The following is a 23,634-nucleotide window of genomic DNA, read 5'->3' as shown; positions in this document are numbered from 1 at the left end:
TACGCTTGTGTTTTTTCAATATTTATTCTGAAGATTTTATAGGTATTGTCTAATATCTATAACTACCTTAGGCCCAAACTCTATGAACTCCTCAGGTGCAGGGGCCCACCTGCATGGAACTCATTGCAGGGCTGAGACATTAATTTGTTTCTATGTAATATAATATGACATATATTAATGCGGTGGTTGTTCTGTTAATACGTTGGGATCATTAGTTTTCTTCATGTAAACAATGCTGAATGGAGTATGTTTGTTAAAATCATATTTTATTAAATCAGCATTGTTTATAGCCTCTTTGTCAGAAACAAAGCCCATTCAACCACACACAATTGTAAAATACCTATTGGAGAAAGCTAGTTGTTAATTTTCCGTTCAGAATTTAACTGCATCTGACAGCCTCCTAATCTTCACATCAATCTCAGCTCTTTTCAGTGTAATTCAAAATGATATTCTGTATGAAAATCACTACTTTCAAGAGAATGTTAGTAGATAAAATGTTCAGCAGAAACTTCCTGCAGATTTGCTTTTGACATCTGTGCTGTTTGCTTCCTCAGTGCTGTAAAGAGTCAGTAGATAGAATGATCCAATATTTAACTGTCAGAAATAATGTCATTGTTAGGAAGATGAGCCAGTCTGTTGCTGAACAGTTCTGATTGTAGCATTATTGTCTTCAAGGAATTCCGTAGTTGAAAGTGTGTCTCAAATCTGAGAATTTTTATTGAGCGAGAACTTCTGTATACACCTCTACCCTGATATAACATGACCCAATATAAAACGGGTTCGCATATAGCGCAGTAACACCGGGGCTCCTGCAGCGGGGCTTGGGCCGCACTTTAAAGGGCCCAGGGCTCCAGCTGCTGTGGGGAGCCCCGGACCCTTTAAATCACCACTGGAGCCCTGCCACTGCTACCTTGGAGCTGCGGCAGTGGGGCTTGACCAGCGATTTAAAGGGTCCAGGCTCCCCGCAGCAGTCGGAGCCCGGAGCTCTTTAAATCACCGCTGGAGCCCTGCCGCCACTACCCCAGGGCTCTGGCAGTGTACAGTGTATAAATTCTGGTTAATGTTATGAGATTGTATCATTTAGTGCTGCAATGTGTAGTAGTTCTACCATGAGCTGCCAGGATCCATGACATCTCTCTCATTCACAGAAATACACAGGTCTGGAAGAAATTGCACAACAAATAAAATAAATCATTAACTTTAACAACTGAACTCTGGCTGAACAATGGGTATGCTAAGGATGGTGCTTGGCAGAGCCCAAAACATGAGCTGTGTGACCTAGTGGTTGGAGCTAGCAGCAGAGTCAGGGTTGTGGTCACACCACCGGTCAAAAGCCACCCCAAGGGTCAAAGTCAGAGTCTGCAACTGGGTCAGGGCAAGGAAGCTGACAACAGGAACAACGCATGGTAGATAGCAGGAACCAGGTGAGGAAGCAGGGACCTGGTCTCAGAGGTCTGGGCATCAACAGGCCTAATGACTAGTTGCTCAGATGAGGCCTGGGACAGGAAGTCTTGTACGCGGTGGTGTCCAGTCGGCTGTCAGCTGTTAGTCATCTCACCATGCTGAGTCAGTGAGTGTAGCTTCTGTGATGAAGTATTAGCAGCAGTTCTGTTGTCCACTCTTGTAGCTCAATGGCGCAGAAGATAAGGCTGCTGCTTGGCAGCCCTGGCTTTGAGACCTGTGGCACCTGACAGCATCTGAGCTGTGAGAACTAACTCTGCCTAGGTTTGAAGAGTGGAAAAATCCCTTAACAGGAAACCAAAGAAACCAGGTGGTATTCAGACACAAGGAGAAGCTTGAGCAGGAGAGGGGAACAAACAGAACTTGTTTTTGTAGCAAAGGGGACCTTTAACTGTGGGACCAGCCAAGGTCAAAGGAGGCTGGCTGGGGGAAAGAGAGGGAGAAGAGACCAGAAAGATTCCATGTTCCAGAGGAGAAGCCATGTGCAGGAAAGCAGGGAGAGAGGAAGGATCCCAAACTCCATAAACAAACACTAAGCCAAATCCTAAAGAATGCTCGAGAGGTGAGGAAACTGAGGCAGGGATGGTGTGCGGGTGTTATATTGTTTTGTCTAGATATGTATATGTCTTGTCTGTCTGTAGTATAGAGTGGCGGATTTGGGAACTTTTTCAAAGCCTGCGCATTGTGTGCTTCAACTATCATGTCCCTAGAGAGGTGAATATAAACTAGATTTCCCACAAATTTGGCACTCTGGGAAAGGCTGTGCTTATGATACTGGAGAAACTGGGGGAGCTAGCACGAAACACAGGGCGTAGGCAATTGAACTTTCAGAAGGGGGTGTAAGCTGGAAGATCTGCACATCCAGAATGTGGCCAGTGACACAAAGGCAGAACCTGCACTCTGCTTAGACTCAGGAAGCTTAAAAGCACATAGGCTCAAAACAGCAGCTTGGTGAGTGTCCGACAGGCAGTTATACCAGAGCTGCCACATCTTTAATGCAATAAAACTTCTCCAAATGTGTAGTTAAAAGTAGTATAAATAGCTGGTATAATTATTTCAGGATAACATATGGTATCTCAGCACCTTGCTTTCATTATAAAGGCCATTAGCTGCTGTCAGGGTTCCCTCCCCACTCTGAATTCTGGGGTACAGGTCTGGGGACCCGCATGAAAGACCCCCTAAGCTTATATTCCACCAGCTTAGGTTAAAAACTTTCCCAAGGCGCAAATTCCTTTCCCTGTCCTTGGACGGTATTGCTGCCACCACCAAGTGATTTACACAAACATTCAGAGAGGGGTCACTTGGAGCCCTATCGCCCCCAAAATATCCCCCCCCAAGCCACTTCACCCCCTTTTCTGGGGGGGGGGGAGGGAGGGGCTTGAGAATAATATACCAACTGGTAGGTTAACAAAGTGAGCACAGATCAAATCCCTGATTTTTAGGACACTGAAAATCAATCAGGTTCTTAAAATAATTTTATTTAAATAAAAAAGTAAAAGAATCACATCTCCAAAATCAGGATGGAAGAAAACTTTACAGAGTAAATAACAAGATTTAAAACACAAAGGATTGCCTTCTAGGCTCATCTTCAAAGTAACAAAAACAGGAATAAACCTCCCTCTTAGCATAGGGAAAATTCACAAGCTAAAACAGAGGATAATCTAATGCATTCCCTTGTTATTACAATTTCTGTAATTTTTAGATGCATCAGTTCAGGATCTTTTTAGGAGCTGGGTTACCTGCCTGGTCTCTCTCTTTGTATCAACCAACAAAGAGGGCACAAACAAAACCTTTTCTCTCTCCCCCCCACCCCCATTTACAAGTAACTTCTTTCCCCTTTGGTCCTTCTGGTCAGGTGCCAACTAGGTTAATTGAACTGATTAACCCCTTACAGGTAAGTGATTCTATACCTCTGGCCAGGAGGGATTTATGTTACAGCATACATAAAGGTTGTTACCCTTCCCTTTATATTTATGACACCTCTCATCCTTCATGTCCCTCCTCAAAGAATGATTTGTGCTGTCACACATAAAGGAAGTCAGCCAGACAATGGCTAGGTGGGGCAGCAGCTGGGGAAAGCTGATTTTATTATGTATTAATTTGGGTTTTTTAAATCTTTAGATTATTTAGGACCATCTAGTTGTGCACATCAATAACTCAATGTGACTTCCTTTCCCAGTTCTTATTGTACAGATTCAAGTAAATGTGAACCAGCACCCTGCACGGTGGGGTACTGTCACAGCACAAATAATACTGAAAACTTTTTTCATTGGACAGGAGACATTCTTTCAGCCATATACAAATATTATCTCTAATGAAACAGCCAAAGTGTCAGATCCTGAAAGCTTTACACAGTAGGTCCTCTTGATGTTGACGAGACTACTCGTGTGAACATGGCTAGCAGGATTGGGCCCACGGGGGGAAAGGCAGCCATTTAAAGGTGAACTAGAGAGCAAAGAACTGTGCACCTTTCACTTCTACTTTCTGACATAGAGTAAATTCCGCTTATTAGCAATCCCTCGGTTGCCTGCAAAAGGTTGGTACTGTATTACTGTCAGGTGCTAATAAGCGAAAGGCAGGTTTTCAAGGTAGTACCCAGGGAAAGAAGCGCTTGGACATGCCTTTCCTGGCTGCAGTCCTGTAAGCCTGGCTGCAGGCAGGGCAGCAGCAGGGACAGAAGCAGCAGTCTGGATGCTGGGGCTTTCTCTGGGGATCCGAGATGCTGGGGACCCATGGGGCTGCACCATACCTCTCCCTGCACTCTCCAGGGGTTGGGGCTCAGCATGTCCCAGCACTTCCTTCCTTCAACAGTGCAGACCCCCAGCAGGGCACAGCCTGGAGAGTGCAGGGAGCGGGACCATGCAGCTCCGACACCTGTGCTGCATTTCCCCTCTCCACTGTTCCCCTGACCACAGCCTCCTGTGCCAGCCCGCAGCCACTTACCTCCTGTGTGTCCCTGTGCACAGGCTGATTTGCCAGGCTGCTGTCCCACAAGGAAGTACCGGGATGGACTGAGCACCAGCTACAGACAGTTTTCCAGGCCTGCAGCCAGGGAAGCATGTTCAAGCCCCACAAGCCTGTGTGCACAGCACATCCCAGCAGTTCCTTCCCTGACTGCAGCCCTACAAACCTGTGTGCAGTTAGAATCTTTCTTTAAAATAAAAAATGTTACTAATAAGCGCCATGCTGTTGCAAATATTCAAATTCCATTAACATTGATGTTAATGGGATGGGATTGGTTATCAGCAAAATGTCTCTAGTAACCAAAAGTTGCTAGTATCAGGATTGCTATTAAGCGGGATATACTGTATTAGGAGTGTCTTAAAGTCTTTTGATCCACTCCCCTCCTGGATTTTTTTCTGCTTAAAGGGTCAAACAAAGCACAGTTAGGGCTAACATGCATTAACTGAACATATGGGGTCAGATTGTGCCCCAGCTTGTGTGCTGGCACAAGGGAGAAAAGGAGCATTAAGGGATCCCCTTGCACTTCGAGAGAAACAGGCTTTACAGAGCTACCCTCTCCCCTTCTTGAGCAAATGTGTGAAAAGGGCGGGGACCACGCAGAGCCTTGTCTCTCTTCTACCGCTCTCCAGTGTAACTATGCTGGCACATTGGGGAACACATGATGTTACTGGTATAGACCTGATGCCATTTACTCCCACCCCAGATGAGTGGGAAGAAGATTGTGATGCCTAATTAGTGTCTCCCTCCTGAGCTGTTCCAGGGGCAACAAAATAACACAGTGCCCCGTATTCTGGTCAGATTACAATCTGCTCAGTCTAGTCCATAATTACTGAAACAAAATGATTCATGTTGATTTCAGTGCATGGGTAGCCCAGTGTATGAATGGCTCATAAGTATGTGAGGATATACTGTTTATGCCTTGTATAATATATCCCCACTCCTTTCAAACATCTTTATTTCTCAGACACATCTTTCAAATTTGTCAAAACATATATTCTTAATTGAGCACTGTATATGTGACAATTTTCAGCTTTTAAAACACCTTTTTTGAGTTAGTCAAGTACAAAATATAGATGAACCTTTTGAAACCAGTTTTGAAAATAGTATCACTCTGACAATATTCTAATATAGAAATTCAACTTGTGAATATTTTTGGAAAAACCTAAAATCAGAGTTGAGAACAAACAAGATGTTTTAGCCGCAAATGTACAAATTTTGAAGAAATTAAGCCTCAGAAAAATAGGATTGGGGGAGTTCATTTTCAACTCTAATACTAGTTATGGCTTGAAAAATCCAGTGGCTAATGGGAAACTCTCAGGCAAGTATGGGGTCCTCGGTGCATCGTTTTTTGTGTAACTTAAAATTTCATTTTAAAAAATATTGTTTCTTGCCCATATGTTTCTAAAAATAATCTTCTGCATATGTGCCAAAAGTAAACAGCAGCCCTGTTTTCTGCCTCAGTCCGTAGAAAAACATCAGAGCTGTGCCAAACAGGAGAGCATATTAACAAGATTTCACTCAGATTCACACTTGCTGTTCAGAGATCTTCTGGGCAGCCAGCAAAAATCCTGTCAGTTCTGTGCTGCTGAGGAAAGTCCTGAGCAGCAGTGGAGTTATTCATGCAGAAGACACCACAGAAATGGAGGCTGTGAGACGTAGAGTATTGAAAACCATTTTCCTACCCCCTCCTTGGAACAGCCTACAAGGTGGGAGGGGGTAGAGTAGCTGAGGCTTGCCCCTCTCTTAGGCTTTGTCTATGTAGGGAAGTTTTATGGGTTATACAGGTATAACCCCCAGCATAGATACTCTACTCTGGACTATGAGGGAACGTCTCCACTGCAGCTGGGGTGTGATTCCCAGCACAGGTAGACAGACGCATGCTAATTCTGCCTCAGCTAGCATGCTAAAAATTGCAGTGCAGGCACTGTAGCGTGGGCAGCAGCTAGGGCTAACCACCCAAGCTTGGACTAAGGACTTCGGCGGGCTCGGACTCAGGCAGCTAGCCCAAGCCGCTGCCAGTGTGGCGACATCCACACTATTTAGCATGCTAGCTTAGGCAGCGCAAGCACAGGTCTGTCTACCCACACTGACACTCCAGCTGCAGTGTCATAGCCAGAGTGACTTTCTTTTGTTTGGTGTACACCCCTTCCCATGCAACATAAGCATAACTGACAAAGGCACTCTTCCACCAGTATAAATGTATTTGTTTTAAATTCACACTTCAGTGATACCAAATAGCCTTCCTCAGGAGCGTAGCCAGGTGGAGCAATTAAAAAAAGGCTCCACTTGCTGCAGTGCTTTTACTCACCCGGAGCACTGCCTGGTGAGTAAAAGCGCCGCAGCTCCCCTCCCTAGCTGCGCTACTGGCCTTCCTGTGTGGCCACTGCCTTAACTTACTTAGCAGAAGAGAAGACAAAAAGCTGCTTCTCTCTTCCAGCAGCTAGATGGGGGTGGAGCTTCACATTTAGCAGACACTTGTAAGCCAGAGGCTGCAATGAAAGATGAGCTCTCTGGCTAGGGGCAGCACCGCAGTAGAATTCCCTTCCTGGCACTCGTGCTACAGCAGACTGGTTTCTCGGGGGAGGATTGCCCCTGAAACTTGCAGGTGCCCCCTGTTTACACACATGCCCCTTGTTCTGTCTCCTTTTTGTCAGTAGGTGTAATCCTCTGACTATTGGAGTCTGGTAAGATTTTGTTTGTTTTGCTTGAAGTCTTGGCAATAGCATCACTACTGAAAGGCTTGATTGATTAGATTATACCAGATTTAATAAGAGCATAATTCAGTGGCCCTGGGGCTCATTTTCTCTGTTCCTGAAATCTCTCATTCAGGGTTTCAGCCAGCCGTCTTCAGGAGTCAGGAAGGTATTATTTTTCCCCCAGTGTATTCTGGCTTGCTTTTTTTTTTTAAAGTATTATTTTTATTATTTTTTTAATCTCCTTTGAAACATCAGGCATGGCCACAACTGGAGATGGGACATTGGATGTGGAAGAGCCAGGACTCTGAAGTGTCACTGAGCATTTTCTCTCTCGCGCGTGCTTGGCTGGCTGGTTCTGAGGGTCTCAAGCACCTACGGAAAAAATAGTGGGTGCTTAGTACCCAGGAGTCAGAGCTTGAGTGTGGAATGTGATGAGTTCTGTGCTGCTGATAACTTCTGCCCTTGGCAGACAGTTTGTTTATAAACAGAGGCAGGGTGATTAAGATAACAAAAGGCTTGTCATTAAGGATCGTTAGATGATCCTGAAAGCATTCCCAGGCACTCCAGTTAAAAGATAGGAAACAAAGGGTGGGAATAAATGGTCCATTTTCAGAATGGAGAGAAGTAAATAGTAGTGTCCCCCAAGGGGCTTTTGCTGGGCTGGGATCACTGCTGTTCAACATATTTATAAATGATCTGCAAAATGGGGTAAACAGTGAGGTGGCAAAGTTTGCAGATGATACAAAATTATTCAAGATAATTAAGTCCAAAACAGACTGCAAAGAGTTACAATGGATCTCACAAAACTGGGTGATTTGGTAACAAAATGGCAGATGAAATTCAATGTTAAATGCAAAGTAATGCACATAGCAAAATAGAAACCCAACAATAGATACAAAATGATGGTGCCTAAATCAAGAAAGAGATCTTGGAGTCATTTGCTGTACTCTGGAAGCGCTGTGTTTCCAGATTACTGCTAATTCATAAGAATCCTCCTCACTGTGCCTGTGTCATAAACTGATAGCTAAGGGTTAATGTCTCTTTCACCTGGAGCACCTGACCAGAGGACCAATCAGGAAACCGGATTTTTTCAACTTTGGGTGGAGGGAATTGTGTGTCTGAGGTCTTTGTTTTCTGGCTGCCTGCTTTCTCTGAGCTTTGGAGAAGTAGTTCTGCTTTCTAATCTTTTGTTTCTAAGTGTAAGGACAAAGAGATCAGATAGTAAGTTCTATGGTTTCTTTTCTTTGGTATTTGCATGAATATAAGTGCTGGAGTGCTTTGATTTGTATTCTTTTTGAATAAGGCTGTTTATTCAATATTCTTTTAAGCAATTGACCCTGTATTCGTCATCTTAATACAGAGAGACCATTTGTATTTTTTTCTTTCTTTTTTATATAAAGCTTTCTTTTAAGACCTGTTGGAGTTTTTCTTTACTTCAGGGAAATTGAGTCTGTACTCACCAGGGAATTGGTGGGAGGAAGAAATCAGGGGAGATCTGTGTGTGTTGAAGTGGCTAGCCTGATTTTGCATTCCCTCTGGGTGAAGAGGAAAGTCCTTTTTGTTCCAGGACTGGGAACAGAGAGGGGGAGTCACTCTGTTTGGATTCACAGAGCTTGTGTCTGTGTATCTCTCCAGGAGCACCTGGAGGGGGGAAGGGAAAAAGGATTATTTCCCTTTGTTGTGAGACTCAAGGGATTTGGGTCTTGGGGTCCCCAGGGAAGGTTTTTCAGGGGGACCAGAGTGCCCCAAAACACTCTAATTTTTTGGGTGGTGGCAGCAAGTACCAGGTCCAAGCTGGTAGCTAAGCTTGGAGGTTTTCATGCTAACCCCCATATTTTGGACGCTAAGGTCCAGATCTGGGAATAAAGTTATGACTGTTTCCAGATTACTGCTAATTCATAAGAATCCTCCTCACTGTGCCTGTATCATTCTGAACTGTGGAATGCTCATTCTCCTGCTTCAGAAGACTTAAAAATTATCTCCAGTCATCAGTGGGACAGACATAACTGAATAATGTAACTGTCCTTAATGTGCATCTCAATAATACCTGGGAACCTAGATGTAAATAAGATTGCTGACAGTTTCATCCAGAAAGCTACAGTGAGACATGTCTTTAAACTGGGACGTTAGTGAAAACGACTTGTAGGTGATTGCAATCATCTTAATATACTGTAATTCATGATAATGTAATTATGTAGTTCATAATAATTGAATCATTCAGATAGTAAAGATACCAATGATAGACACATTCAATAACTAGAATATGAAAGAAATGTATAAATATGCTGAAAATAGCCTCCCCCTGAAACTGGTAGAGTGCCCCCCCACACACACACACACACTCTCTCTCTCTCTCTCTCTCTCTCTCTCTCTCTCTTCCTTCAGAAGCCCCTCGGGCAAAAACAAAAGTCAGCACCTGTGGTTTAACGGATCATCATATGCAGGGTCAGGAAGGAATTTTCCCCAGGTCAGACTGTCAGTGACCTTGGGGGTTTTCGCCTTCCCTTGCAGAGTGTGGGTATGAGTCACTTGATAGGATTATCTGGGTATATCTCATTTAATCATTTCCCTGCCATAAAAGGGGCCTCAAGCAGTGGTGCACCTCAGTTCCTCCTAGTCTCTGCCTGTGGCACATAATAGTCTAATGATTCTCTGGTCTAATTTGGGTTGTTGGGTTTAGTGTGTGGTGCTGGGTAATGTTGTTGGCCTGTGAATATACAGGTGGTCAGACTTGGTGTTCTGCTGGTACCTTCTGGTCTTAAACTTTAATGAGGTATTTTTGATTGCACAAAATGTGCAGATCATATTGATAAACAGGTGGAACATATTTAATAGAGACAGTGTCTACTTGTGGTTTGGGTTTTTTTAAGTGATAATTTTAAAAATCTTCTGGAATGTGGAGATGAAAGTGTGATTTTTCAAGTTGATGATATCCCCTTTGTAAATGTAATGCATTAAAAGATGAAAATGTATGAATATTAATGAAAATGTGACTTACAAGAGAATACACTTTCAACCTTACCACTTCATTGAACTGTTCAAATATTGATTCTTGCTGCAAACAATAAAAAGTTGTTACTTAAATGTGCTTTTCATGCTGATTCTTTTTTAAATTAGGGAATGGAAATAAGAATTCTTCTTTTTCTTTGAGGCCTGTTATAGGTCCTGCTTTACCCCCTGGTTTTAGGAAACCTACACAGTATACTGAAGATAACAGCTGTTCCATAGGATCTTCTATTTCTTCAGAATTCCATACCCAGGTTTGTAAAAACTGACATGGCACAGATCCATCTTGTATTTATAGTGCAGTGGCATCTGAAGGATTCTAACAAACTGATGGCCTGATCCAAAGCCCATAGAAATAATTTTTTAATACAGTAGATCTTGTTTTGGACCGTAAACTCTATAGGGCAGGGATTTGTCATGCTCTGTAGGTGGAAAGTGTCCAGCTCATTTTGGGTGCCACTGCAGTATAAATAATCAGTGCTAATCAAGTAGCTTCTGAACTGCAACTGCAGAATTCTGTCTGAAAAGGGGTTATGCAGCAGAGAAGTAAGTTTCTCTGCCCACCTTTTCATTTATATTGTGCTTGAGCATGCTCGGCCCCTCAGGGAATTTAGAAAAGAAATAATCTCTGCCCTGTAGATTTTACAATCTAAGTTTAATGATCTAACAAGTGAGTTGGGAGCAAACATGAAGATGGGGAGTGGGCAAGGAACAGGACAAAGCAGAGGAAATGTTGTGAGGTGCGGGGAAAAGGAGGGGTGAGGGTGCGAGCAGCAGGTGTTCTAAAGTAACTGTGGCAAACTTGTTATTCTTTGCCACAAAGTCTGCTCTCTCTTGGTTTTGCTGGAGGATGGGTGTAGACTGAATTAAATAAAAGTCTGGCCTATGGACTTGTAGTCAAACAAGTGTCCCCTCACTTTCTCCCTTTTTTATTGGTGTGATAGCCTCTCCCATAGAGGGTACTGTGGTGGAGTTCAAACAAGCTTCCCTTCCCAGGACTCAAAATGCCAACAAATCCCAAGTAGATGGTATTCACTTCCCTGTCTTTGGGAAAGAGACAGTCAGATGGTCAGCATGTCTTGATGGATTCTAAACAACATTACTGGAAGCCTCGGGCAATGCCCATCGACAGTTGCGTAGTGAGGGGTATAGTGAATTCCCAACCACCCCATACCTGGGACCTTCACTCTTGTACTGGGAACAGAGGCAGTAATCTGGGGGTGCTTCCCAAGCTACCATCTAGCCCAGCACTCCTGCGGTGGCTGGAGAGAAATCCTAAAAGTAAGTTAGTGCTGAGCTCAGAAGAGTCTCATACTGGATATAAAGAGTTGTTAGGCTAGTTGGTATGAGATCTCACACTTATTTTGAAGGAGCAGGGGTGTTGAATATTTAACAATGACAGTTTCTCCAAAATGTTCGTTTTGTATTACACTTCAACCCCAGAGTTTTAAAAAGAATGTCTAAAAATCTCATTTTCTCAGTTGCTTGTCTTTTGTGATTGACAGTGGTTCTTCAAGTGGTGTAGTCTTGGAGGGTAGATGAGGCCTGAACTGTATGTTTAAAAAAAAACAAAATAAACGACACTCTTACCTTTACATGCTTCCTTTATCCATCATAAGGAACTAAAAATTGGGCACAAGCACTCCCCCCTCCTCCTTTGTATGTTATCTTCAATTGTGTCAGATCATGGTGCGCTTTAGGATGGGAAATGGTCATTTTTCTTTCCCTTTACTCTCTTCCCTATTTAAGATTTCTTTCAAAATTGTGCTCTTCATTACTCCTTCCCATTGCCCTTGGTGTCTTTCCTCTTTCACTACTTCCTCTGACTGCCCAGCTCCTGCTGGGATGTAACTTAGAGTAGAGTTCCCTGCTAAGGTAATATATAGTGGTAGTGAAGGTGTAAGATATGCCAGAATTGGTACCATGTGTTTAGTTTTATAACTAGGATTGTCAGGCAATTAAAAACTTGCACTAATAGAATACCATTTATTTAAATATTTTTGGATGTTTTCTACATTTTCAAATATTGATTTCAATTACAACACAGAATCAAGTGTACCATGATCATTTATTACAAATATTTGCACTATTAAAAACGAGAAATAGTATATTTTAATTCACCTAATACAAATACTGTAGTGCAATCTGTCATGAAAGTTGAATTTACAAATGTAGAATTATATACAAAAAACTGCATTCAAAAACAATGTAAAACTTTAGAACCTAAAAGTCCACTCAGTCCTCCTCCAAGCAATTGCTCAAACAAGTTTGTTTACACTTTGCAGGAGATAATGCTGCTCATGTCTTGTTTACGCTGTCACCTGAAAGCAAGAACAGGTATTTGCATGTTATTATTGTAGCCAGCATTGCAAGATACTTACATGCCAGATGTGCTAAAGATTCATGTGTCCCTTAATGCTTCAACCACCATTCCAGAGGACATGTCCATGCTGATGACAGGTTCTGCTTAATAACGATCAGAAGCAGAGCGGACTAACGCATGTTCATTATCATCTGAGTCAGATGCCACCAGCAGAAGATTGATTGTCTTTTTTGGTGGTTCGGATTCTGTAGTTTCCACATCAGAGTGTTGCTCCTTTAAGACATCTGAAAGCATTCGCCCAATATCTGAGAGGGACGAGGTGTGAAGGCACTTGAGATTCATAAATCTTGAGTCGAGTGCTGTAGCTATTTAGAAATCTCACATTGATACCTTCTTAGCGTTTTGTCAGATCTGCTGTGAAAGTATTTTTAAAACGAACATGTGCTGGATTATCATCCAAGATTGCTGTAACATGAAATATATGGCAGAATGTGGATAAAACAGAACAGGAGACATACAATTCTCCCCAAGGAGGTCAGTCAGAAGTTTAATTAATGCATTATTTTTTTAAACGAGCATCAGCATGGAAGCATGTCCTCTGGAATTGTGGCCAAAGCATGAAGGGGCATATGAATTTTTAACATATCTGGCATTTAAATACCTTGCAGTGCCAGCTACAAAAGTGAGAACAAGCACTCACACTTAGGTGACATTGTCTATAATAAGCAGGCAGCATTATGTCCTGTAAATGTAAACAAACTTATTTGCCTTAGCGACTGGCCGAACAAGAAGTAGGACTGAGTGGACCTGTAGGCTCTAAAGTTTTACATAGCATTAAAAAATAAATACGATTACTTAAAAAAAAAATACATTTGCATCTGAAGAAGTGGGCTGTAGCCCAAGAAAGCTTATGCTCAAAATAAATTTTGAGTCTCTAAGGTGCCACAAGTACTCCTGTTCTTTTTGCGGATACAGACTAACACGGCTGCTACTCTGAAACCTATATTTGTAAGTTGCACTTTCATAATTAAGAGATTGCACTACAGTAGTTGTATGGTGTGAATTGAAATTTATCATTTTAGAGTAAAAATATTAGTAATCAAAAATAAAGTGAACACTGTACACTTTAAAAGCAGCAAAGAATCCTGTGGCACCTTATAGACTAACAGATATATTGGAGCATGAGTTTTTGTGGGTGAATACCCACTTCGTCAGATGCAGAAAGCTCATGCTCCAAAATGTCTGTTAGTCTGGATCTGTAAAAGCAGCAAAGAATCCTGTGGCACCTTATAGACTAACACGGCTACCCCTCTGATACTGTACACTCTGTATTGTGTTGTAATAAAAATCAATATTTGAAAATTTAGAAAAACAGCCAAAAATATTTAATAAATTTCACTTGGTATTCTGTTGCTTAATAGTGTGATTAATTGCAATTAATTTTTTTAATCACAGTTAATTTTTTTGATATGAGTTAGCCTCCACATTTCACATGAAACAACTGATTCCACTTCCAACCTTTTATACCAAACCTCACCGATATAACAGGGAGGCTATATTACACACGCTAGACCTCAGAAGAGCCCTAGCCTTCTACCTGGATAGTACGAAGGTTTTCAGGATGTCTTCTAGACTTTTTCTTGCTGTTGCAGAGAGATCCAAGGGCTCCACTATCTCAGCCCAGAGACTTTCCACATGGATGTCAAACTGGATTAGACAGTTATCAACCTTGTAATATGACCTCTCCAGATACTATTTGCACACCCTCCACAAGGTCAATCTCCTCAGCCATCACCTTCTTCAAGAATATTCTATCTTAGACATCTATAGAGCAGCAACATGAGCAGTCCACACTTTCACAGAACACTATGCGATCACTAGAGACTCCACCTCCTATGCCATCTTCAGCTCCACAGAAGAGTCATCTGTAACTGACCTGACCTTGAAGTCCCAAGCTGCCCATAAAGAGAGTGCTCGGGAGTTACCTGCAGTGGAGCACCCATATGGACGCTAATCAAAGAAGTTACTCATTTTGTGCAGTAATTATGGTTCTTCAGTGTGTGTTCCCCATGGGTGCTCCGCAAACCACCCTCCTTCCCTGTTCTCCAGGGTTCTTGTCTAGGACACAGCAGTAGAGAAGGAACTGAGGGGGGTTAACCCGCATTTGTTGTCTAAATCGACACTACTACTGAAGTTCTCCAATCAGCAGTGCAGGGAAGCAAGCACCTCTGCAATGGAGCACCCATAGTGACATCTCGAAGAACCATCCTTACTGCACAAGGTGAGTAACTTCTTTTACACTGAAGTCTGGTGGTGGTTTTTCCCCCCTCTCCACTCTTTTCTGCCGTGGCCTCATCTACTGTTTGGAAGCCCACCTGTCAATTTAAACTCAGCATGCCAAAACCATCTCACCCCCAAAATCAATCCCTCCTCTTCCTATTAGATAATTCCACAGTTGTCAGTTTTGTGGGCCCACAGCCCTATTGTCATCTTACTCTCTTGCCTTCCTCCAACATTCAGGGTGTGTCTAAAGCCTGCCACATCTTCCCTTACAAAATACAGATTGGGTCCCTGTTTTTTCTTACTGACTGGGGGTAGGGGAGGGACACCCTTGTCCGTTGGAATGGTTCTCAAGGTACTTAGGACTGTTGATCTTGTTGTGACCCCCTGCCTCCAGGAAGAGCTGGCCTTGCCCACAGTGGCTCTGGTACTTCCCTACCACCATCAGCTTGTTTGCCACTCAAGCTTGCTTGTCTGGGCTGTGCCAGCCCTGTTGTTGTCTTGTAGGTTACCAACAGATGCCACCACTCTCCTCTGGCGCTTGAATGCATCTATTCCACTTAACAGGCCCCACCTTTATGTCAGTGTCAAACTCTTTATTAGCAGCAAAGAGTCCTGTGGCACCTTATAGACTAACAGACGTTTTGGAGCATGAGCTTTCGTGGGTGAATACCCACTTCGTCAGATGCATGTAGTGGAAATTTCCAGGGGCAGGTATATATATGCAGGCAAGCTAGAGATAGAGGTTAGTTTAATCAGGGAGGATGAGGCCCTCTTCTAGCAGTTGAGGTGTGAAAACCAAGGGAGGAGAAATTGGTTTTGTAGTTGGCAAGCCATTCACAGTCTTTGTTTAATCCTGAGCTGATGGTGTCAAATTTGCAGATGAACTGAAGCTCAGCAGTTTCTCCTTGAAGTCTGGTCCTGAAGTTTTTTTGCTGCAGGATGGCCACCTTAAGGTCTGCTATAGTGTGGCAGGGAGGTTGAAGTGTTCTCGTACAGGTTTTTGTATATTGCCATTCCCAATATCTGATTTGTGTCCGTTTATCCTTTTCCGTAGCGACTGTCCAGTTTGGCCGACGTACATAGCATAGCATCTGCTTTTACAGATCCAGACTAACACGGCTACCCCTCTGATACTTAAAACTCTTTATTCTCATTTTCAAGGCTTTGCACAACTCTGCCACTTAGTACAGCTCATCGCTAGTCACTTGGCAGTCTTTCGCAGAACTTGTCCTTCCATTTCCACTTCTCTTAGATGGACTTTTGTGCCTTCTCTATTCAGCACTCTACACCTGGAATGTCTCCTTTTATTCTGTACTCCATCCAGCCTTCTTCAGATCTGACTTTCCCAACACTCCTTCAATATAAATTTGATTTTAAACAATGTTGAAAGGAAATTAACAAAAAAAAACCACCACACACAAACCAAACCTTAACTAGGAACTAGCACAGCATGTGCTGTACCAGTGAAGCAGTTCCATAACTATATTCTGTTTATTCCTTCCTTCTTTCCACCCCCACCTTTCCTGTTGTCCTCCTCCCAACATCCAGTCTTGCTATGATCAGTTTAGATTCTAAGCTCTTTTCTTGCTATGTAAAATGCTATCCACATCTGTGGCAATACATTCAGAATGTTGATGGCAGTAATGGAGGATATATTGGTGCCCGTGATATCAGAGTTGTACATGTACACTTCACTTGTTTCTGATGTTAATCGTTTGTCACTGGAGTGACAAGAGTGAGTAAAATATCAAAAGATATCTTGATGCTGATTATTCTACACATCTTAAACAAGAAAAGTGCATTATTAAGTGCCTCTGGCAAGAATTCTATTGACCACCACTGATGACATTTTCATAAGTGTAGAGATTAACAGAAACCAAATTATTTCTAAAGACAATGGGAGTTAGAGCTGGGACTGGACAGCTTTTAAAAGCTTGAATAATATAACTGTTCCTTAATATGAATTCAAAGAAATTATTGGTCATAGGCCTATTTGAGAAGACAGTTGGGTTTATAGCTAAGAATATTTCTATAGTGACCTGTTATGGTTGATAGAGGTCTTATTTTATTTTTGGAAGGCAACAGATAGCGAGGAAGACGACGCTGTCATAGGTCCAATGCCTGCAAAAGGACCAGTAGAATCCAGTGTAACTAGAGACTTTGAACGCAGAGCTCAGCGAATGAAAGAAAAACTTACTTCTTCAGATGATGTAAGTTAATAATTTTGACTGTGCATGTTTTCTTGGCCTAAAAAGATTTGTATGAATTTTAGCAAGCTCACCTGTATGTATTGAAGATGCTAAATGACTGTAGCACTTAATAAAACGTTATCTAGAAGAATCCACAATTAACTTTCCCACTATGATTTTTTTTCTTCAAGGATGGGTCCAAGCAAGTTTCAAGGGAGTCTTGGATGACTGAGCTTCCACCAGAATTGAAAGGCTTTGGATTGGGCCCAAGAACTTTCAAGAGAAGAACAGATGAGAAATCAGGAGATAAGTCAATTTGGACAGATACTCCAGCTGACAGAGAGAGGAAAGCCCAAGTGAGCATTTATTCATTCGTATAAACGTGAAGACAGTCTATATGTTATCAGTCTTCTCAGGAGTTCACCTCTGCCATTCAGGGATAATCTAATAAAAGTGCTCATGTTCCCAAACACAGAAATTTCATATCTAAAGTAGTTATTTTCCTTCTTACATTAAACATTACATCTGTCTGCAATGGCCTGGGAAGTCTATTGTTCTGTATCAATTTAACGAACAGCCGGTTACAGTGTGGCCAGGCTGTTTCTTATCAAGCAGAACAAAAATTGTTGAGGGGAAGAGGTACAAAGGCTCTATCTTGACCTGCTCCTCTAATATTTAAGCAAGATAAATATAGACTTTGTCCCTTACTTCAAGTATGCTGCCTGCTAATAATTGCAGTCTGCTTCCATTCATCAGGAAATGCAAGAAGCAAAGAAGTCAGCCAGTAAAGGTGATGAAGAAATTGTATTATCTGCAAGAGACAAGAGACTGGCTGAGCAGCTGTCTTCATACAATGTAAGTATAAGCACAAAATCCTTTTTCTTCTAGGTTTCCTTTAACTCTTACCTCTTTTGGTTTCTCAAACCTAGCACAGTTGGTTTCCATGGTGATATCACTACATTCTTCTCTTCTGGGGCCCAAACCTGCAGCCATTAGAGAATTTGTTATTGACTTCAACAAGAGCAAGATTGGGCCCTCCTGCTGCTGCTGAAAAATAGTGTCAGAGTGTATGTAGGTTTTTAAATGCATTTTCTTAGATGAGTTTCAGTTTGTGTTTTACTTAAACAATTCCTATGGTAGAACTTCTGTTGCTGGGAATAGACAGTTTCAAGTCAAACAGTAAAAGACTTCACTGAATTACAGGCATCCCTGGAAGAAAACAGCATTACAGGTTTAATTGAAAGGTTAAAATACAGAACCATCCAAAGGAGGCTTAATGTGCCTAAGAGATCAATACCATAATTGTCTACCTTTCGGGCAACATTTTTATTCCGAAATATTCCTTAGTTTCTGCAAAAGCAGTTGTGGTTTTCATGGACAAATATTGGTAATTAAAAATCTGAGCCTCATAGCTTCACAATCACTTCCCTCCCCCACCCACTGCTGTCTCACAGCATGGGCTATTGTCTGTCCTACAGCTGCCCCTTCCTTTTCTCCCTTGTTTACAACCATCAGCTGGAAGACAGTAAAATCGCCTAAGAGAAAACAATTAACTAAGAACAGCAACCTTGGTTTATATTAGAAGAATTGAGTTTATGGGGCACTCTTGATAATTTATTTGCAGTTCATTAGGTAATGTATCTTTTTAGATTTATAGGGCTTGCAGATCCAGAGCTATTAGTCTACAGTCTTGAATTTTCTCTGTATTTCTTGCTCCTTGTTCAGTTGTGGACATTACATAAATGCAGTTCTTTTAAGTTACATTCTGTTATCCCCTCTATCAGAGAGAAACTTACACAGTAATAGTATATGCAAGGTTAGCTGATGCCTCTTAAAAGGTTTTGAAAAATGTTCTGCATAGACACAAGTCTTAGGTCATTTTCAAGTGGCTTTTCTTCCTTTTTCTTTCTCCCATTGATTTCCTACCAAGGACACTTGCCTGGAAAGTACTTTATATCTTAAAATGGTTTCTTTTTAGCATCTGCAGTGATAAGTTGGCACTATCAATCCTCTGGTGTAACTCTATTAAAGGCAGTGGAATTACACCAGGAATTAATCTGGCCTGTGATTTAATGATTTTCCACAGCAACAGTTTGATATCACAGAAGACGGTGACTACAAGTGGGGAATAAGCATAAGGAAAATAGAATTTAACGAAGAGCTTGTCTTCATGTAGATGTCATTAATACTACTAAAGATAGAAGCAGATTTGCTTAGACCAGTTCGTGTCAGGCCTTTTCACAGGTTTGCAATGGGATGGGAGTCCAAGAACTGCCTAGCCATAGCAGGACATATATACTTTGCTTTCAGAAGATGGAGCTGCATCCCCTATTTGGGACTGATGTTGCTCCTGTTTAAAAATCAATGGGAGTTTTACCATTGACTTGTATGACAGCAGCATCAGGTTTTGAAAAATCATAAGACCCTAATTCAGCAAAGCACCGAAGCCTGTACTTAACTTCAAGCATGTGACTAGTCCACTGAAGTCAATAGGACTAATCAAATGCTAAAGTACTTTGCTGAATTAAAACCAATCTTTAGTCCTTTTTTCGTGTAACTTCATACTCATCAGTCTACAGTGACAGTTTCAGAGGTAAGAACCCCATTTTAAAAAAGAGTGTATAAAAGTGTTTCTAATTTGAGTTACCCTGCACTCATCTACTTTGAATTTAATTTACTTTCATGTTGCCCAGTAACAACTTGTTTTTCTGGAATTCCTCATAAACTGTCAAGAGTCAGGATGGTTAAGTCATGTTTGTTTTTGCCATATTTCACCATCATTCTGCAATATTCACCCTCCTTCTTCCCCTATTTCCAGGACTCAAAAAGATCAGAATCTCTCATGGATATGCATCATAAAAACTTAAAGAGCAAAGCAACTGAAGATAAGAAACCCCAAGAGAGAAGGCCATTTGACCGAGACCAGGACCTCCAAGTCAATCGATTTGATGAAGTTCAAAAGAAAGCCCTAATAAAGAAATCCAGAGAGTTAAACACCAGGTTTTCACATAGCAAAGGCAATATGTTTTTATAATGCAAAGATATGACTTTTCTTTCAGGAGAAATCTATTAAACTTCAGCAACTTCCAAAAAAAGTACATTGTTCTGTAAATACTTGTGTGAAAAATAAATTTCTTTGTTTAAAAAGGAATGTTGATGTGATATTATTTCTTATGTAAATATAATATTTAGGAAATGTGCACAAAAAATTATACAATCTAATGTATAAAAATCAGAAAAGATTTTTAGTTCAAAATTGTTGCAGGATAAGTTGGTTAACCACATTTTTAGATCAACCTATATTTCAAAAAGGATAAATTTAAAAGTGGTTATTGTGACCCTTTAGGATTTACCCTGGCCAGTAAAGCATTCAGTGACCACCTGCCCTGCAACTCTGGATTTGTTGAGTGTTGTGTTGCTGTGGCTCACAGCCCAGACAGCAACAGCCAGCCTACAAGCATGTAGGTCTCACCCAGCGCGTCCACCACCCAGTGACTCATTGCAGAGGGACCTCCTCAGCCCTTTCAGACCCAAGTTCTCCCCAGAGACATCTTTCTGCAGTGCTCAGTCCCCTCTTATTGTAGCACTTGCAAAACTGTCAATTTTGCTGCTCCTTTAACAAGGCAGTACACAGCAGCTGGTTAACTTACCTGGGCTTCTCTCACTCTTCCCTTCAACCATAGCCCTGAGTTGATTTATAGAAAATTTTAAAGTTCATTAACTTAGACATAGGTTTAAGTGATAGAAATGGTTGCAAAAATGCGCTTCCAAGACTGAAATGCAACAAACTATAGCCTTTTTGTTCAAAACAGTTCTCCCTATAGTCATTCTTCCAGCATGGCTGGCTAGTCCTGGCTGAGGATCAATTACATACCTTGAAGTGCTTGATTTTCTTTGTCTCCTGTGGTGAAGGATATAGTCCAGTAAATATTTGAAATATATATCCCCAGATAGTTTCTTTCCTCTGCTGGCTCATCCCCAATCTGTGACTTTTACAATGCACATAATCTTCTTGCAGTCTACGATCCAAATGGCTGGCCCACTTGCCGTTGCCACACTTGGTTTGAGGTGTCCGCCCCTTTCCTTTGTCTGGAAAAACCTCTGTATCAACTTCCCCTGATATGCGCAGTGTAGACATTTTTAGTTACATATTTCCAGCACATTAGTATAATTCTTTGCAGGTTAATTGTACATACATCAGAACATTGACCAGTGAGTTCTTAGTTTTCTGATGACATGAAATGCCCCCATTGGATTTAGTGTGTGAGGTGCACTGAGCTGGCCAGACTAGCTGAGATTCATTGCTCCATACTAGGGAGCTCCATGCCATCTGGCACGGAGGTGTTCCTAGGGTCAGTTATATTACCTAAATGCTGATTTAAAACTGGCCTTACAACAGTGTTGAAAGTTCCTTTTTTTTTTTTTTTTCCCCCTCCTGCTGGTTTCTGAGATACTGGGTCTGATCTGAAGTCCAAGGAAAGGCTCCCATTGATGTCAGTTGGTTTTGAATCAGGATGTTATAGGGCACACATCCTTGGAGTGCCCCATTGCCTCAATGTCAATCACCAGTATCCTCAGCTCCACCACCACCTGCAGGCTGCCTGGGTCTTCCATGGCTCAGCCATCCAGCCAAGCCCACAGTTCAAACCCCTTCTGAATACTCAGAGTCCCAGTTGGCAAACAAAAGGTCCTTCACCTAACCTGGGCTCAACTCAGTATTTTTTCCTCACTCTTGTCGGAGTTCCAGCTCCCCTGGCTTTCCCCCTGCTGGGAGTCCAACTACAACAAACAGGTGCTCTACCCCTGCCAGCCTTTTTTACCTCGAATACTCTAACTCAGGGCTCCCCCTACCCCAAAGCCTACCCTTCTTGCATTGGCTTCTTCTGTTACCTTCTTACACACCATCCCAGACTGCCTCCCAGCTCTACTCCTGTCATTCAGCTCTCCAGCCCCAAACTGCTGGGCCTCTCTAAAAGCACCCAAACGCTGGCCTCCCAGACCCAACAACAAGCATCCCCTACTGTCTCCCTTCCCTAGTGCTTTGACCACCTTCCTTTGGGGATCATCCTCTTACCTCTAAGCCATAACTCAGAGCTTTCCCTGATTCTCCCTAGCTTGTAAGCCCAAGCCTTGCTTAGGAACAGCACTTTCCTTTCTCACAGCTGGGATCTCCCTTCCTAGTTGAGCAACCTCCTATTTATGCTATGCCGGCAGAATTCTAGAACTCAGCTTCTCCTTTGCTAATTGGCTAACGAGCCACCATCTGGAACAGGTACCAGCTCCTGGGTGTAGTTTAGAGAGTCATCATGGGCCAGTTAAGCCTTGATTCTCCCTGAAGGTCCCAGGTTCTGTATCACCTGACTGGAGCTGCTGCTGACAAGTATAAATTCAATAGCAGCTTTCACCTAAGGAAAAGATACTGTTTTTCTGAAAATTGTTTGTGTCTACATATAATTCTTGAAGTATTGTATGTCATCTTCATAACTTTTCTTTTAAGTGCTCTTCAAGGGAGGAGCTGAATTGTGATTCTGTTAGCCTTCAATGGGCATGCCCAGATGTAACAAGGCATAATTTGGTTTGCAAATTTGTGTATTAATAGGGATATATGAGAAAGAAAGAACTGCATTTAACTCCTAGCCTGTTTTGAGTTTCAGGACCAAGCCATGGGCAGGGGTGAAGCTTCCCTTGGGGAGGCCAGCTCTCTGCCCCACCTTTTCTGCCCAAGACCTCACCCCCACTCACTGCTCACAGCCCCCCTCCTCCTGTGGCCCGGGCTGGGGCAGGGGCGTTGAGAGCCACAGTCAGCTGGGAGGGTGGTGGGGCTATCTGCCCTGGCTGGAGCTCTGAGCCCAGAGCCCCTCCCCATGGTGCCCCTTCTGCCTGTGGCCCCATCCCATTCAGTCCATTCCCCCATGGCCTAGCTCCTGTTCCACCCACATTCTGCCTCTTCTTTCCCCCTGCCCCTCCCCACTTGTTCCTTTCCCGCTGCGGCCCTAAGACCAAAAAAAGCTCTGTGCTCCTGCTACAGCACCAGGGCTGTAGCAGGGAGTGAGAGCTTCTCCAGCCCTGGGCTCATGGTGGGGAGAGATTTTTCAGAGGGCCCCTGACCTGCGCCCCACCCCACCCCACGGCAGCATTACGTGCCGCCCATGGACCAATCTAATTTCCTTCTTTGACAGAGTTACTGATCTAATGGATGTGGGAGAAGCTGAACATAAGAATGGCCATACTGGGTCAGACCAAAGGTCCATCTAGCCCAGTAACTTGTCTTCCAACAGTGGCCAGTGCCAGGTATCCCAGAGGGCATGAACAGAGCAGGCAATCATCAAGTGATCCATTCCCTGTCACTCATTTCCAGCTTCTGGCACACAGAGGCTAGGGACACCATCCCTGCCCATCCAGGCTAATAGCCATTGATGGGCCTGTCCTCCATGAATTTATCTAGTTCTTTTTTGAACCCTGTTATAGTTTTGGCCTTCACAACATCCTCTGGCAAAGAGTTCCACAGGTTGACTGTGCATTGTGTGAAGAAATACTTCCCTTTGTTTGTTTTAAACCTGTTGCTTTTTTTTGAGGAGGAGAGGGTGGAAATCTGGAACTGGTTCACACTCTGGTAATCTTTAAGGCTGGTAACAGCCAAGAGCTGGCTGGCTGCAGCACACACAGACATAGCTGGGAGTGACTTACATTCTGGAGGCTGTTTGATTGTGAG

At 42.6% G+C, this 23,634-nt stretch overlaps 1 protein-coding gene across 4 annotated transcripts in view; it reads left to right on the top strand.

Annotated features, from left to right (window-relative positions):
• Positions 1-20,073, top strand: part of GPALPP1 (GPALPP motifs containing 1) — a 29,312-nt gene extending 9,239 nt beyond the window's left edge. For all 4 annotated transcript variants that reach the window (XM_030565562.1, XM_030565554.1, XM_030565573.1 and 1 more), the window contains exons 4-8: positions 10,273-10,381; positions 16,812-16,943; positions 17,114-17,278; positions 17,679-17,777; positions 19,741-20,073. In XM_030565562.1, coding sequence (XP_030421422.1) covers positions 10,273-10,381; positions 16,812-16,943; positions 17,114-17,278; positions 17,679-17,777; positions 19,741-19,956 — 721 coding nt within the window. In that variant the 3' untranslated portion in view covers positions 19,957-20,073. The remainder of the gene's footprint in view (positions 1-10,272; positions 10,382-16,811; positions 16,944-17,113; positions 17,279-17,678; positions 17,778-19,740) is intronic.
• Positions 20,074-23,634: the final 3,561 nt, after the last annotated feature.

Source organism: Gopherus evgoodei, chromosome 1 (assembly GCF_007399415.2).
Source record: "Gopherus evgoodei ecotype Sinaloan lineage chromosome 1, rGopEvg1_v1.p, whole genome shotgun sequence".
NCBI classification, from domain to species: domain Eukaryota; kingdom Metazoa; phylum Chordata; order Testudines; family Testudinidae; genus Gopherus; species Gopherus evgoodei.
Note: the sequence above shows the minus strand (reverse complement) of the source record. Positions and strands in the feature narration are given on the sequence as shown.